Below are 15,898 nucleotides of genomic sequence, written 5' to 3' on the forward strand. Positions count from 1 at the left end.
TAAGAGATCATGTGTGACAACGGCAGAGGATCGAGCTCGGGAGGTATTGTCTGGCCTGGTCCATTTGCATGTGTTTCCTTTCTCAGACTGAGGCTGTCAGCACCTACTGCCCAGATGTTCCAGGGAGATGGAACGAAAGGTAGGCAAGAGGATACGCGCAACATAATAACCATAAAGAGAAATAGATATGGCGGTGCTGAGAGGGAATTGCCGGCAAGTAAACAAGCGAAAATGGGCCGTAGGAGCGAAAGTCATCCATTCTAACGGCGGCCCCTGGTGGGGTGCTCCGTCTTGGAGGGATGGGTAAGCAGCTCATATGGATAAGGGATCATGGATACGACCAGGTAGATAACGATGCGGCATGGTTCTTCCATTCCGCCTTTTGACATAGCAAGGCCATCATCATCACACGTACCTAGTTTCCATAACCCTTCGTTCTGATGCCCAGTAATTGCCGATCCACGGCCCTTTCTCGCTTCCGTAATCCGTACCCTAGCTTCTCCCCCCATCAGTTCGTTCAGTGTCCTTTCGGTAGAATCGAATGGGTCCCCAACACCATGCTACCGCCAGCTAAGGACGGCCCTCATGTATTTATTGATTTATTCAGTACGCCGCCACCACGCCCGTCATCAGATCCTCGTCCTCAACCTGGTTCACGAACGAGGAGCCATAATCCCTCTGCGCGTCCTTGCCCCCCTTCTTCTGCTGCCCGGTCAGGTACCGCACGTAGTCGCGGCTCGTGCCCAGGCGCTCGTTGGTCGCCCTGACGAGCGGCTCCACCTCCTTGAGGCGTTGTGCGGTCCGCAGCATCCTCTGCGCGAACTCGGCCTCGGAGAGCTCCTCGTTCGGCTCGTGGAAGACGAGATAGGCCGGCCCGCCGTCGATCGGGCGCTCGATGGCGCCGCGCAGCATGCCCTCGTCGATCATGTCCTTCACAAGCCGCTCGACCTCGGCCTCGGTCGCCAGCGGCGCGGCCGTCTCGGCGCTCTGCGTGCGCGCCCGGATCTGCTCGAGCGAGACGGTGGTGTAGATGTTGCGCAGGTTGATGACCTGCCACCTCTGATAGTGCTGCAGCACCAGGCGCATCAGGCTGAGGTTGTTCTCCTCGCTGAAGAACTGCGGCCCCAGGCCCTCAAACTCGGTCTTGAGCCTCTCGGCGGTGCTCTCCTCGAACGCCTTGCCGATCGAGTGATACGGCTTGCCGAGGGAGGCGAACGTCTTCTGGGCGCCGGGCGCCGTATAGCTCGGCAGCATGGGCGTCTTCCCGTTGAGCAGCAGCCCGACGAGGATCCACTTGTTGTGCGCCTCGACCATGATCTTGCTGCACGAGTGGCTGTCCTTGGCGGGGTACGTCACGACGCGCTCAAGGGCGTCGAAGGCCTGTGCCCACGCCCTCCGCTGGATGAAGCAGAGCCCGCGAAGGAGGTCGTACTGGAGCACGTCGCTGCTGCTCAGCTGCTTCGTCAGCCGCGTCTCGACCGTCATGTACGACGCCGGCGGCAGATCTAAGCTGCCGAGACGCCGCGTCTCCTGCAGTCCCTTGGCCCCCGGATAGAAGACAATGTTTCTCTCCAGGAGCGGCAGCGCCGGTTCGACGTTGTCGGTTGTGAACGCGAGCTTGACCAGAGCCACGTGGTATGAGGTGAGCACCGAGCCCGTCGGATCGAGCCTCAACAGGGCTGATGTGAGGAGGTCTACCGCGACAGACGCCTGCTTCATCATCAGCTGTCGCCCCAACCACAGAGAGAGAGAGAGAGAGAGAGAGAGAGCTGTGCCACTCACAGGAAACAAGTCTCCGCTGACGAGCCAGTCAAGGATTCCCGCCAGCGTTTTCCCCGCGTAGCGCATCTGGCGCGCGTCGAAGGTGTTGAGGAAGACGGCGACCTTGGCCAAGAGATCTGGCTGGGGTAGGCTTTTGGCAGCCCGCACTGCGGCGAGCAGGTGTGCATGCGAGATGGAATAGACGGCTGGATCGACGTGCTGCAAAACAAAAAGACTTGTCAGCAAACACTCTCTCCCCCTCCCCCCAGTGGCCCCCCCAACCTGGTAGCAGAGCAACAACTATCCAATGGCATCTTATCCCAAACGTACGTCGAGGAGCTGGGCGGCGGCATCGTTGAAGTCTGATGATGCAGCCAGCTTGTCCAACTTTTGGCTGTGCGACTTCGCCGCCGAGTCGTACTGATCGTCGCCGGCGATCCCGCCAGCCGGCGGGAAGTGTAAGAGCACCGAAATGAGCTGGTCCATCTGGCGGCGCGTCGCGTCGGCGGTGGTTCAATCGGTGCGCTCGGCGGACTGATTTGGCCCGGTGCAACCCCCTTCAGCGGGCGCGGAGGACACGAGGACGGCTGATCGGCTTCTTCTTCGCGGCCGTTCGATCGTAGGCACCCAAGCACAGCAGAGCAGTTGCCAGGAGTATTTATTACTGTCGTTTTCCGTGGCGCGTGGAATGCGGAGGAGTGCCTCAGCTAAGGAGCGTTATGACCGATAGCGATCTGAAAATTCGTTACTTTGTTTCGTTTTGTCTGCACCGTTTCCAAAAGCTGCATCACTGAGCGGAAAGGTCGAATGCTGGAAAGTCGGGTCGACCAGCCTGGGCCCGGAGCTTCCCCCACCCCACCCCGCAATCGATTTGGGGAGGAGGGGATGCCTAGAAGGTCCCCACTGACGAGCAATTGCACCGCAGCGGCAGCACCCACAGGGCTGCCGCATGTGTCACCCACAGCATACCTCACACTGGTAACTACTACGGAGTAGTATGTATGTACATACGTACATAGTTTATGTGTGGGCTTGCACGCGGGCAAGACCCCCTGTCCGTTTGTTGACATCAACGTTTCAATCTCGGTGCGGCCACGCTTGGGGGCCTCGATTCAAGGGCAACTCCCCCCCCCTCCATTCACTGGGAGTCACTTTCGTGGCACAATATCCCGGATCAACTATTCATGATACAAAGCAATGACCCATATGTGCATCCCGCGGCTTGCGGCCCTTCCCATCGTCGCAAGCATTCTCCAACGGCAACCTTCTCTCTTCCTCTATCCCTTCCAGCCTTACACGCTCATCTCCTTGATCAGCTCCGCCAACCTGTGAGCTTCCGATTTGTAATCCAGCGGCGCAGCGTTCCAGACACTAATACGAACTCTGAGGCATACTGTCAGCCATGTCGAGCAGAGGAAGGACGGAAAGGAAAAAAAAAGAAAACCTACCTCGGCTGCTCAGCAAAAGTTTCCATCTTGGCGCGGCACCGGAACGACATCTTCCTGCAGTTTGCCGCGTCAAAGGCGGCCTCAAAGGCGGCCTGGTCCTGCTCACGCAACTCCATCATCTCGTCGGCGGTCTTGCCCATAATGAGGCGGGCCTGCTCGTCGAAGCAGCTGATCCAGACATTGCCCGTGTGGTCGCTAATGCAGACGCTCATGATGTAGCGGTACTGCGGCCGGTCGTGGGTGATGTTGCACTTTTCGCACCGCCACGTGCCGTCGCCCATGTCGGTCACCTTCTTGTTGCAGCTTTCCGACGGACAAGCCGGGTAGGCAAAGTTCTCCTGCCTCATGTGCACGATGGTGCCCTTGACCGTAAAGTAGTCGGTCTTGTCCACCCCGAGGTTCTCATTCTTGATCTGGGCGATCCACTTGGCGTCGTCCTTGCGGCCGGTGGCAGCGCCGACCGATGAGAGGTTGCTGTGCGTCGCAAACGTGTTGTTCCTCCCCTGCGCTTCGTACCAGCCCTTGAGCTTGTGGGCTTCGGGAATGTCCGGGTCGATCGCCATCGTGCCCGACGACAGGAGTGACAAACTGCGCCCGCCAAAGTCACTGACCCTCGTGCCCTTGCAGGCGATGACGGATTCCGGGCTCGCATCAAACTCCCTGGCCGTCTTGCCCCATATCGTCACCCTCACCGAGTAGCCCGTGTCGTCGACGAGTGTCAGCTCGCGCTTGTCGTAGGGCTTTTGCGTCGTCTTGGACGTGATTTGCTCCAGCTCGTTGACCTCCTTGAGCACGCCAATGACGTCGACGGTCGCGTCCTTCTCGACCCCTTGCAGCTCCTGGATGGTGCAGAAGTTGAAGCGCACTTGTGGTACCGAGCTCTGGTCGTCGGCCCTCTCGATGACCGTGCCGCTCTCCAGCATCAGCTCGTAGTCGTTGGCGAGATTGCTGAACTGCTTCTTGGCCAGCTGCACCTTGCAGGGCGTCGAGATGTAGTAGACCGAGCCCTCCTGCAGCAGGTCGTAGAACTGGTCAACCTCCTGGTTGAAGGCCGTCGCCCTGATCTCGCCGCTCTCGTCCAGCAGGTTAACGCTGAAGAGCTTGCCCTCGCTGTGGGTCTTGTGCCACGTCCTGATGTCCGACTTGCTCGTGACGCGGACCTTGATGGTCCACTTATTAGCGTACGGCGAGATGGCCTCGATCGGGTATATCGTGCTCGCCGCGTGCCCGCCGCTGCCGCCACCGCCTCCCGTGCGGGATGCGACTTGCCGCTGAACCTGCGGCTTCGTCTCGTGAACTGCTGCCGGCTCGCTCTTGGCGCCGCCGTAGAAACCGGCACCACCAATCGTGGTATTCTGCTGCTGCTCGCTCGGTGCGGCTTCCATGAGCTTGGGGTCACCGATCTTGTCCGGCGTGCCGAGATGCGTCATGACATCGAGGTCGAGGATGATCAAAATACTAAGGCGCGAGCCTGTAAGCACCGGTACGGCTTGAGAAGAAGGGGGTTGCGGCACCCGACACACCTCTTTCCCTTGACGGACTGGGCTTGGTATTGCTTCACACGGACGATGGAGCCTTTTTGCAGCAGGCCGTCGTGCACCACACGGTTCGCCTGAGTGGCCAGCATGCACTGCACGTAGTTGCGGATGTCGCTGAGGACGATGCGGTACCTCTCGGGCCCAGGGACTCCGGGGTTCTTATTCTCGAGAAACTTGATATGAAGACATTGCAGCACCGGGACGGGGAACTGGACAGCAGCACGCTCGCGGTCGCAGAAAATGGCCCTGGCTCTCATGTCAGAAGGTACCTCCCCAAGAGAGGGAGGTAGGTAAGGTCGATTTGACCCTGTCGACTTACTCTATCGCGCCTTGGGTGATTTCTGCTTCTGCCATCGTGTATCGATTGTCGATGCTTCAGTATGTGTGGGGACTGAATAGATCTGGTTCCAGACGAAGGCAGAAGTCGGTTTGTTTGAGCGGTGCGCTGATGCAGAGTCACAGAGGGGTCCGCGTTGGGCACGCGCGCAGAACGCGTGGAGGGGCACGAGTTTAATGGGCCCACTACAGGCACGTACGGTACTAGGGGTAGGTATTGCACTGTGCTTGTCACTGTCATGTATCAACAATGAACCAGCTTCACCACAGACAGCAGAACCCCACTTGAACTCTTAGAATGCTTCCTTCATGCGTTGAACAGGCTTTTTCAATCCGGTCTGACACGCAATATGCTACGACAACTTCCAGACACCATGTTGGGTGCCGTGGTAAACATAGCAACAGCTTAAAAATCAAGTTTTTCCCGTCTCTCAAAAAGCTTCTTGCATATGCAATCGCCTCGTGAACGATCTGCAAGTCCAGCTTTCATAGCCATTGGTGGAGAAAGCAGTCTCCCCGCTATGTCGGTGAGGAGAAGGGAGGAGGAGCTTTTAACAACAGACTTATCGCCGTTTCCCTTTTCATTCTGAGCAAACCCAATCGCTTTTCACTCACGTTAGCTTCTTTTAACCTATTACCATATCCTTTATTTTTTCGAGTCGAGAAGTGGTTACTAGTTTAAATATCCTGGTCATCGCTGGATTCATTCAGCCCACTCAACCCGCTCAGCAGCAAATCAAACCCCCCCCCCCCTCCCCTTCCTTTCGCCCTAGCTACAACCCCCCTTTCCCTTCATTCCCTCCGAGTCAGTCAATCTACAACTATAAACACAGGGCTACATACACCATGCCTCCCCCGATCATCGACTCCCACATCCACCTCTACCCCTCCTCTGAGGTGTCTTCGCTTGCCTGGTGCACTCCCGACCACCCGCTCGCGGGGCAGCGCTCGGTTAGCGAGTTCCTCGCCGCCGCCACCACCGGTTCGTCGTCGCCGGCGGATCCCTCTGGTGGTGGTAGTGGTGGTAGTGGTGGTGGTGGTGGTGGGGGGTCCCTGGCGGGCTTCGTGGTGGTCGAGGTGGACCGCAAGAACGACGGGTCGCGGGACTGGGCCGGGCCGCTGCAGGAGGTGGCGTGGATGCGGCGGCTGGTGACGGGCCAGCCGCGGCCGGGCGAGGGCCACTCGGCCGAGGACGCCCGGCTGTGCCTGGGCCTGGTGCCGTGGGCGCCGGTGGCGAGCGGGCCGGCAGAGCTGGGGCAGTACCTGGAGGAGGCGGAGAAGGAGGCCGGGCCGGAGACGTGGAGGCGGGTCAAGGGGTTCCGGTACCTGCTGCAGGACAAGGAGAACGGGGTCGGGCTGGAGGAGGGGTTCATTGAGGGCCTGAAGCTGCTGGGGAGGAAAGGGTTCGTCTTCGAGGTCGGCATCGATCAGCACCGGCGCGGGAGGGTGCAGCTGGAGCAGGCCGTCGAGATGATCGACCGGGCGCACGAGGGCGTCGAGGAAGAGGACAAGGTCGTCTTCGTCTTGAGTACGTTTCACCGACTCCCGGGGGGGGGGGGGGGGGCGCCTCCGATTGCAGTCAGCCCGCGTGACGTGGATTCGGTTTTTGTGTGGCTGACTCTCTGGTCGTCTAGATCACCTCTGCAAGCCTGACCTGACCATCATCAACCAGAACGATCCGTCCTACGTTGCGTGGTACGTGTTATATATATACTGATCACACGGGTGGCAGACTGTGCCCTCTTTACGGAGCTGTTCTGACGACGGAGCTAGGCGTACCGCCATGTTTACACTCAGCAAGTGCCACAAAACCTACATGAAGCTGAGCGGTTGCTTTTCGGAGCTTCCAGACAAGCTTAAGGAGCGCTCGGCCGAGGACATATTTGCAGCCATCATGCCGTGGCTGGCAGTTGTCGTCGCCGCCTTCGGCCCGAGCAGGATCATGTTCGGCAGCGACTGGCCGGTCTGCACGGTGGGAGTCGGCGAGGATGCCTGGAAGAAGTGGCACAAGGTTGTCGACATGGTGTGCGACCTGGCTGGGTTGAGTGAGAGAGACCAGGAGATGCTCTGGAGCGGGACAGCGAAGCAAGCATACAAGCTTGAGATTTAGAGGAGCATTGCCCAGATCTGCCGCTGGGTTCCTCGACGACGATTCATCATTCAACACGGGAGGAAAGAATGTGACAGAGAGGGCACGGAGATCACCGAAAGAATGGGGACCTATCCTGGTAGCAAAAGCTTGCCGACTAGCTCCCTTTGCATTGCGAAGTGAGGCAGCTCATCTGCCTATGGACTCGTACGTGAACGGAGTGCGCACCGCCACGTCAGAGGAGGAGAGCATTGTTCTCGACGGGAGGAAAGGGGACGTCCTGCTTACCTCTTTCTCAAGATGTCCTGCAGCAGGAATTGAATAGTCATTCCCAGAAAAATACCGGAGTGTTTTCCTGCTTGACAGTTATCAGCTGCCACAATGCCCCTTCATGTTTAGCCGCTTCGCTCTCCTGCCCTCCTTTGAGTGGGCAAGCAGTAGCTTTATCGACAAGCTTTGTACGACACAAATGACGCGGCGTTTCCTCGGAAGAGTACAGAGACAATCAACCACCGAAGGAAGGATTGAATAATGATCGAGTCGGGGTCCCCCGATCAGAGCAGATCAACGAGTACCTGACGAGAGAAGTCGGCATCTGCGTAGGCAACATAAAACGGCACCAAGGCCCCAACCACGGGAGCCGCGGGTAGCCTAGATCCCGGCCAGGCTATAAATTCAGCCCCGAAACCAACCCTTTTAAAAGATGATGTTTTCGTATTTCCTTTGTTTTAACTTTTTATTTTCTGTTATATTTTTTTGTCAGACAAGGTGAGCAGGCCAACAGATAGACCCGACCAATAGTTCTGCACCAACCGGGTTAACTGGCGGTCTCACAGCATCACTGTGCCGTAGCCCATCGCGACAAGCAAGCACCGAACCGATTTCATGTGCCGGCCGCCCCGGGGCAGCCCCCGGTCCGTTTGTGGGCCCCGTGAGTGGGCCAACACGTGGTTTGAGCGAGAAAAAAAAAGGGGGGGGGGGTTACGGAGTAAAGGAGGGCAAGTCCTTGCTTTTGGCACGCAGTTTCCCCGGCATGAGAGACGCGGTTGATTTACCCGGACAGGAACGAGTCGCCCTGCCCTGTCGAGCCTCTCTGCCTCTGCTGCATCGACACAGCTCTTGGCTTCGTCCGGCCCCCAGCTTGTGGTCACATCGTGGCGGAACAACAACACAACCCCCCAGCTCATTCTCCAACTGTCGCAGGGGTGAGCCAAGGGGTCCTTGAGGGAATCAACCGTTCCGAGTTTCGCCGCGGATTGCGGATCTTTCGCTTCGGATTCATGCGACAACGTTACTCGAGAGGAGAGCAGGGCCAGGGTATGTACGGATGTCGCTACCAAAAGAACTGGCTCACCGCCAAATTTGACCGGCAGAATGAAGCCGCTAAAAGCAACGTAAAGTACAGTGGGGCAAAGCACTATAGCCACTAAAGCCTAGGCACTGTGGCCGATTGTTAGTGAAGATACCTTCTAAAACCTTAGCCACCTTGTATGGTCCGTGCACAAAGGCGGTGAGCCAGTTCTTTTAGTAGCGACATCCGTACACGGTACATACGTCCGTAGTGTATGTACTATGTACTGTACATACCTGTGCCTGACATATGTTTACACTAGACTACGCTAGTGAATCCGCCTCGGTGGTTGCATTTCCGGTTCTTTCTGCTGTCCTTTGTGGCCCGGCTTTTTCGTATCAGCCGTCGGGAGCAGGCATGTTGACTATCAGACGCTTGTCTGTCGGCCGTGTCGGAAAGTGGCCCGCGGGACCGAGGCAGCTCGCCGTCAATATGAGCCACAATAAAACCATGGTTAGTGTTAAGGAATACACTGGGCGAAGCGAGTGGCCGGCGGCTCACAGACACCGGAGCGAGGTAGACTACCTTGATTTGGCGTCAGTGGCCGAGGAGATGAGCAGGCTAGTGGCCGCTTCCTTGATTTCTAGTGCTTACAGAGTAGTACTTCGTCTTTGGGGAACCAGTCTGCTGGGCTGCTGGGCTGTGACCGCGAAAGAAATCACACACTGAGATATGAAGTAACCCGTATTGCCCGGGGCAAACTGTCCCATTGACACACAAAACAAGTCCAAAAAAGCTGCAAAAAAATGACATCCAAAGCGTATGCCCGGCCGAAATGATCGTCATTTTGCTTTTGTTTTTTGTGCTTTTCTTCACCCATCCTCGCCATCGGCAAGGCGAAAAGAGTCACGCCACGTCGATTGGCTGATATTCACTCTGCGAGCTGCCTTGCGCATGCAGTCAATCAAGCCGAGTGCAAACGGAAGCCCGATCTGCGTCTTGGCGCCCGCTCCCGGCAGCACGGAAAGTCTGGGGAACGGTGGGAAGCTCCGCTGCAAAGCAATCAAAGCTGATGAAGCTGATGAGAGATTCTCGTCATCGGTAGCATTCCCGCAAAACCGAAAAAAAAAAAAGAACCGGCCGAACTGAATATCGCTAGTCGGAAAATGGCGTTTGTTGTATTACTGGCGCGCCGTTTTCCGGCTCTTTTTTTCCGCCGTTACTCCTGTGCATGACGAAATACCAAGAGTGCGCATGCTTACTACGTACTAGTATGTAGTGTACCGGGAGCGGCGGGAACGTTGCCCTGTTTGAAAAGGGGGCTAGCGCCTCCATTTGCAGTTCCAACATTGCAGGGATTCAGGGTAAAGAGCCTGTTTGTCGGTTGTTGAACGTTCCAGAAGACTGCTTAAAACGGCCAAGCAACGATCAGATGAAACGAGGCCATGCATTTTTTAGTCATTCGGTATAGTGTATGCGCCGGTATAGCCACCCCATACTCCGCCCATGGTGTATCTGTTGGACGGGGCCGGGTTTGACGAGGCACAGCTCGTTGGAAACACATGCGAGCTGCCCCCAAGGCCTTGTCGTGGGTACGGAGTATTGCGTATTGCGTTCAATTCTGTAGGCAATACTATAGTGCACATCGAAGCTGTTAATTGCGACATGAGCTGCCCAACATTGGAATGATTCGTGCTGCCCGTGTAACCCTGATGCTGACGGGACCGCCAGGTTTGGCAGGCAAAAAGAACCTATGGTTGGCATGCCGTGGGTGAGATGCTTTGCCGGCCTCAGGGAGAAGAACATGGTCGAGCACGATACCGCGCCTTATTCGTGGTTTGTATCCAGATACCTTCGCGAGTGCCAGCAGCGAACAGGCCGGCCTGATGGGGCCGGATTCATGCGCCACCCCCTTGTCAGTGTTTTGCCATAAGCAACGAGCAGGAGTGTGCCGTGCGCGGCTGCTCAATATCTGACCGAGCTTTCTGGCAATCGGGGGCCTCTAGCTGGCTCGGGCTTCAACCAGTGCCATAGCGGAACGAGGACGGCGATGTGTGATTGACGGGAAAGGTGCGCCGAAGAGGAAGAATGCCAAGCACCACGGAGGTCCTTCTTCCCAATCGATGAAAGACGTGTCATTGAAACACATTAGCGGACAGTACCACGGCTGGCCGGCCTTTACGGGACCGAAACATGTAGTGGACAGCAGTGCCGCGCAACAGGCAGCGGTTTCGGGAGTTTGTTGGATTATGCTTTGTTGTGCGTTCGCAGGGCAAGCGGTGGGGCGAAGAGCTGAGTCAACGTGGAACCGACCAATCCGCACCAATGGCATATTAACTACCCCACAGTCCCCAGACGGGCGTTCCAGCGGATCGTGGATGCTCGACCCGAATCGGGATAAGCCGCAGGTCTGCCCCACGGGGGAGAATTTTCTCTGGACACATTCAATGGCAGGTACGAGGTAGGTAGGCAAGATCGGTGACGCTAGCGCACCGAATACACCTTGTCACTCGCCAGTTGTAGCGTTAATGGACGGGTTTTAAGAGCGCATCGCTTTGATGATCCCGGCTGGACACGCCGGACATTAGTTTCCCCTTTCTTTACCGCCTGTTGTCGAGGAGCAGCGATAGGCATGAAATGACGAGCGTACACTAGAGCAAGCGCAGCTTGTAGCATCCAACGGCTCCCTTCCCCGGCGACCGGTCAATCCCACGCACTCGGGCGTGTGGAAGTTGGCCTGGACGGGGCCTCCTATTGCTTGGTCCAGGGCTGCAATTACTCCTTGCCCCGACAAGATTCGTTTGCAGGTTTGCTGGTTGGCGTGTAGTCATTGTAAGGTATGTATGCACATACAGTACACACTTGTATGTACACTACGTACATTCATACCTGCCTAAAATTGTACGATGACATACGCAGTGCAGGACAAAGCTGGCGTGCTCGGATACGGCGACCCATTTTTCACCAGAAGCCGCCGACTGGCTATTCTAGCCAGCCCAAAACGTTTGCTTGCTAGAAGCTGTTGCCAGGTGCCAGACACTACGGACAATCTTTCAAAACCCCCAGACACTGTCAAAGCTCTTTAATTGCCGCAGTACCGCCGACCCATTAAGGCCTGCTGTCTGATGTTTTCCCGCGGTTTTAGGAAATAACGGGGTCCAGAACAGTGCTTTGCCAGGCCGTTTCGAGAGCACCTCATCCACCCTTGTAATGCCGCATCACCACAGAAAGCTCTCACGCGAGAGCGGAACCACTGGTCTCCTGTTTGCTTTCCCAAGAGCTTCCTCTCTCCGCGCCGCCAAGAAGAATATGTCACTTATACCTATTGCAGGCATCAGCCACGAGACAATATTCGTATCGTTTGCGTGGAGATAAGCTGAAGGGATGTCGAACAGTGTAGTGCAGGATCTTGCTTCGTTCACCGAGAAAAGTCTGGTTCTGTAAGAAGACATGCATGTAATCTGTATGTATGATTAGAATACATATGTATGTACTGTACAAGGCGCGAAGCACTAGGCTTCCCCAGAATCCCACAGGGCCGCACCCAGAATTTCTAAGCTGACCCCCCCCCCCCCAAACACCCCTGTCCTCTGCCAAACATCCGGGTCCGGTCTGGTCTAGTCTGGGCTGGCCGTCTCCCTGGCCTGGCCGGCTTCCACATAAAGACACCGTTGGTCTCACAAGACCAAAAAGTTTCCTTTTGGTTTTCTCGTTGTTTTCTTACAACCTGACCACCACTTGACCGACCATTCCGCGTGGCCGACCGCAGATCGCATCTGTTGGGAGCAGCAGCAGAGGACCAACGCAGCAGTAACTAGCTCGCGAAACCGAAGGATACCGTAGCCGGGCATATAATAACACAACTCACTCAACAACCTCGGCCCTTGCTCTCTGATACCCATCGCCTCGCTCCTCGCGTAGCCCGCCAACCCGCTCGCCGACTTTTGCCGACCGACATCAACAAACATATCGAAAGCTTTGTGTGCCTTCATTTCTCCTTGATTGACTTTTTTTTTTAGAGGAGAAGCAAAGGTAGGCCCCCATCCCGTTCCCTTCATCCACTCATCTGGTTTTTCATCCACCAATGCTGACCCACCCAACCCAGACGGTCTATCACCTCACTCGACTTCCATATCGCTCTTGTTGCCTTTGCTTTTTTTTCCCTCCTTGGAGCAAAGTAACGGGAAACAATACCATCTACGACCATCACGCCACCATGCCTTCCCAGGTCGCCACAACGCCGCTCTCCGCGCCCATCCCGATCCCGCCCCCGCGCCGGAACCTGGGCTTGATCACGACCCAGGAGCTGTTCGCCAGCCTCAACGCCACCCTGGCGTCCAAGTCGGACGAGCTGGTCACGCCCGTTCGGCATATCCAGGAGCATGACTACTCCGTCCCGGCCCCGCCGCCTCCGAGCCCCGTCAGCTTCCGGGACCACTGGCCGGCGACGATGCGTCACTGAGTAAGCGGTCGACTTTCCCGATTGTCGGGGTTATTCTTTTTCCCTTTCCCTTCTATCACTCTCTCCTTACTCTTCATTTCTTCTCCTCGTGGGAGGAGTTGGAAAAAGGAAGAGAATATCCTTGTAATATTACCGGGCGTTACGGTGTCATCGGCGGGGAACTGGATCTCTTCATTCATTCATTCATCATCATCATCATCATCATCATCATTTTCTGTCTTGCAATGCAAGAGGAGGGGGAACCCAACCAAACGATTGCTTCGCGCTTCATTCAGCAAGACAACAACACCAACTACAATACCAACAATTGTCCCACCAAACAACCGACCCAACCGACCAAGGATACCGACCGGCTTCCGACCATGGCCTCGTCTACCCTTAATTCTGGAGGGAGAGGAATGCTCGCTTGTCCCTGCATCCTTTTTTTGCTTTCGTCCCACCCCCCTCCCCCGCCTCTCTCTCAAGTAGTACGGCAAACCGTCCGGAAAAGCAGGGGGAAATCGAGGGAAAGCCGAGATCCGCTCCGGCAGCACCCACGGAGCCCAGTCGGTCGCCTCCAAACCTAATCAAGACTCTCCTGCCACCACCATCGTCAGTGGCAGCGAAGCCTTTCCTTAGCGATATCTCCTTTTTTTTTCTCGTTTTGTCTTCTGGAACAGACATGCAAATCAGGCACGGGCACAGGTACAGCAGGCGAATAGGCGGGCGCACAAAAAGTTGTTTTCTTTTTTTCTTCTTCCTCTTGTTTTAGTCTCTCTCTGTCTGTCTCGTATTTTTATTAACATTACTCTAGAACGCGGGCAAGGGTGAGAAGGAGAAGAGGCAGGATCCTTTTGTGGCTATGCTCACGGACGAGCTGTCTGGTTCAGGGGAGAAGGCGCTGTTTCTTTGCTGGGCACTCTTGTTTTGTTGTAGCAATATTAATGGAACTCATCATACTTCATGTCATCCTGGTGCTTTTTATTCCTGTTTGACCGTTCGGGGATGTTGTTACCTGACCTTGGCGCATACCATTGAAACCAGCCCAACTGCCTGCGTAAGTTCAATACCTTACCTACGACTACTCCTGTGTATGATAGATAACCCGACCTTAAAACTAGGTTACCCGTGCGAGCATGTGCGAGAGGGGCTTGATGATCGGGGGATCGGAGGATCGGGGAGGGAGCAGGGTGTGATGAGACAGCGTGCCCCGGCCCGAACATGCAGCTTGAAGCTTGCAGTCTGCAGCTAGCATGTGAAGAATCGGGGAGCGAGGAACAAGGGGAGAGGTGGGCTGCAGGATCCGTGATTCCTTGGCTTGGGGGTGATGGCGCATTTGTGACCTGGGCCCTCGTCTCTTCCCGCGGGAGAGGCTGGGCTGTCTCGGGATATCAAAAGCTGACCTTTGTTGTTGCTTTTTGATGACCGGTCCTTCGGCGCACAACTAGCTCGCATCTTGCTGCAGGATGGTGTCTGCCCCAGATAGGGATGCTCTCTTTCCCAGCCGGAACCGGACCAATCGCACCATACTTGGTATGCTCATGCGACGTCTGGAGTCCTATGCAATGTGCTTTTAGGTGCTTGGCTTCGGAGCTGATCTGTCGCTCTCGGAGCGCCGTGATGTTGACCAACTCGGTGCACTGCGTGTGCATATATACATGGGAATCTTCCACTGCTATCTGCTGGACCTCCCTTTGTGATTAGCAGTTTTTTTTTTTTTTTTTCCCAGAAAAAAGGAAAAAGCAAGTCACAAGTCTCACACTACCCACGTATAGAAGAGACCGAATCTCTTCTGCAGCTCGCGGTACATCATCGGAGGTGCCGACTCTTGTTGCAGGAACCTGCGTCGTAGCCATGAGCGCCATCTGCTTTGCGTAGGGGTCACCTCACGTTGGATAGACGTTTCGTTTTCCGACCGAGATGGTGATTGCTTGCTTGCTTTCTTGCATGTGTAGAAAAGATCAACATCGCTGTATTGGTGGTATCAACGCCATGCCGCTCCCGCCGCACATACGTATGTACATACGCCTAGATAAATACTTTACGACACCCCCCGTTGCAGAGAGAGAGAGAGAGCTGGATCCCACAGAGGAAAAACACCCAAAAAAAAAAACCAATCCATCCCCTTTAGAGCTTGGCCTCCTCCTTGAGCGTGCCGACCTTGAGCTTGGGCCCGTACTTCTCGAGCACGCTCTTGCCGTGGTACTTCCAGAACTGCTTGGTGGCGTCCTTGCCGGCCATGCGCTTGAGGATCTTCGCGCCGCCCGGGTGGTCGTCGAGGAAGCCTGCCGATTTGCCGGTCGGTTAGCGGCCGTTTCGCTGCTGCCTCGGAGAAACGCGTAACTGTTCGGGGGAACGCTGCTCGCACACGCACACGGGCGCGGGATACTCTTGTAAAGAGTATTACGGCCTTTCCCCGAGCCGGAAGCGTGATCATCGCCCGCCAATCGGGGGCGGCGGGGGGGCCAGCAGGAGGGCCGACAAAATCAGGTACCTACCGGCAACGTCATAGACGCCGTCGTCGATGATGATGTACATGGACTTCTCGTCCTTGTGCTGGGCGACCTCGGCCTTGGTGATCTGCTTGGACATGGTGGCGGCGATCCGATGGACCTGTTTCGCTTCGAGGCTCGGGATTTTTGGGGGAGTTGGTGAGAGAGGGTCAAGGCCGAATCACAAAGTCGGCAGGGTAGCTAGCCGATCAGTTGCGCGGTGCCTCTAAAGTATGTTGTTGCAGTCCGCACTCAGCACGGAGAGCGTAGCGTATGGAGGGAGCGGGCGCGGGCGTGAGTGATTGTTAATTGTTGAGCGCCGAGTGGACAGCAGACGCCGGCTCGGCTCCGCGGTTGCCTTGAACCTCGGCTTTCCGTTGCGGTCCAGGGTCAGCCGAGATGCCAAGACCTGGAGTCTGGACCGCGGGGGGAAGGGAAGAGGGAAGTTCCCCATTCACCCCGCAGACGTCATTCCCCCGGACGGGATCTCAATTTGCTCAGG

General features: G+C 56.3%; 5 protein-coding genes across 5 annotated transcripts; 2 read left to right on the forward strand and 3 right to left on the reverse strand.

Moving 5' to 3' along the window:
- Positions 1–603: 603 nt before the first annotated feature.
- On the reverse strand, positions 604–2,247 carry MYCTH_48238 (uncharacterized protein; the record flags this gene model as incomplete). Its single annotated transcript, XM_003661145.1, has 3 exons — positions 604–1,679; positions 1,779–1,980; positions 2,092–2,247. 3 exons carry the CDS (start codon positions 2,245–2,247, stop codon positions 604–606), a joined length of 1,434 nt encoding a protein of 477 aa, XP_003661193.1.
- A 418-nt stretch (positions 2,248–2,665) lies between these two features.
- On the reverse strand, positions 2,666–5,318 carry MYCTH_2300304 (uncharacterized protein). Its single transcript, XM_003661146.1, has 4 exons — positions 5,067–5,318; positions 4,733–4,993; positions 3,210–4,667; positions 2,666–3,144 (listed from the first exon to the last, which is right to left on the reverse strand). Exons 1-4 carry the CDS (start codon positions 5,099–5,101, stop codon positions 3,054–3,056), a joined length of 1,845 nt encoding a protein of 614 aa, XP_003661194.1. The 5' UTR covers positions 5,102–5,318; the 3' UTR covers positions 2,666–3,053.
- A 529-nt stretch (positions 5,319–5,847) lies between these two features.
- On the forward strand, positions 5,848–7,345 carry MYCTH_2300308 (uncharacterized protein). Its single transcript, XM_003661147.1, has 3 exons — positions 5,848–6,611; positions 6,718–6,778; positions 6,857–7,345. Exons 1-3 carry the CDS (start codon positions 5,930–5,932, stop codon positions 7,191–7,193), a joined length of 1,080 nt encoding a protein of 359 aa, XP_003661195.1. The 5' UTR covers positions 5,848–5,929; the 3' UTR covers positions 7,194–7,345.
- A 5,018-nt stretch (positions 7,346–12,363) lies between these two features.
- On the forward strand, positions 12,364–12,998 carry MYCTH_2300311 (uncharacterized protein). The gene is made up of 2 exons (XM_003661148.1): positions 12,364–12,495; positions 12,569–12,998. Exon 2 carries the CDS (start codon positions 12,680–12,682, stop codon positions 12,923–12,925), a length of 246 nt encoding a protein of 81 aa, XP_003661196.1. The 5' UTR covers positions 12,364–12,495; positions 12,569–12,679; the 3' UTR covers positions 12,926–12,998.
- A 1,774-nt stretch (positions 12,999–14,772) lies between these two features.
- On the reverse strand, positions 14,773–15,766 carry MYCTH_2300312 (uncharacterized protein). The gene is made up of 2 exons (XM_003661149.1): positions 15,403–15,766; positions 14,773–15,189 (listed from the first exon to the last, which is right to left on the reverse strand). The coding sequence occupies exons 1-2, from the start codon at positions 15,494–15,496 to the stop codon at positions 15,032–15,034; spliced, it is 252 nt and encodes an 83-aa protein (XP_003661197.1). The 5' UTR covers positions 15,497–15,766; the 3' UTR covers positions 14,773–15,031.
- Positions 15,767–15,898: the final 132 nt, after the last annotated feature.

This window comes from Thermothelomyces thermophilus, chromosome 2, assembly GCF_000226095.1.
Source record: "Thermothelomyces thermophilus ATCC 42464 chromosome 2, complete sequence".
Classification (NCBI taxonomy): domain Eukaryota; kingdom Fungi; phylum Ascomycota; class Sordariomycetes; order Sordariales; family Chaetomiaceae; genus Thermothelomyces; species Thermothelomyces thermophilus.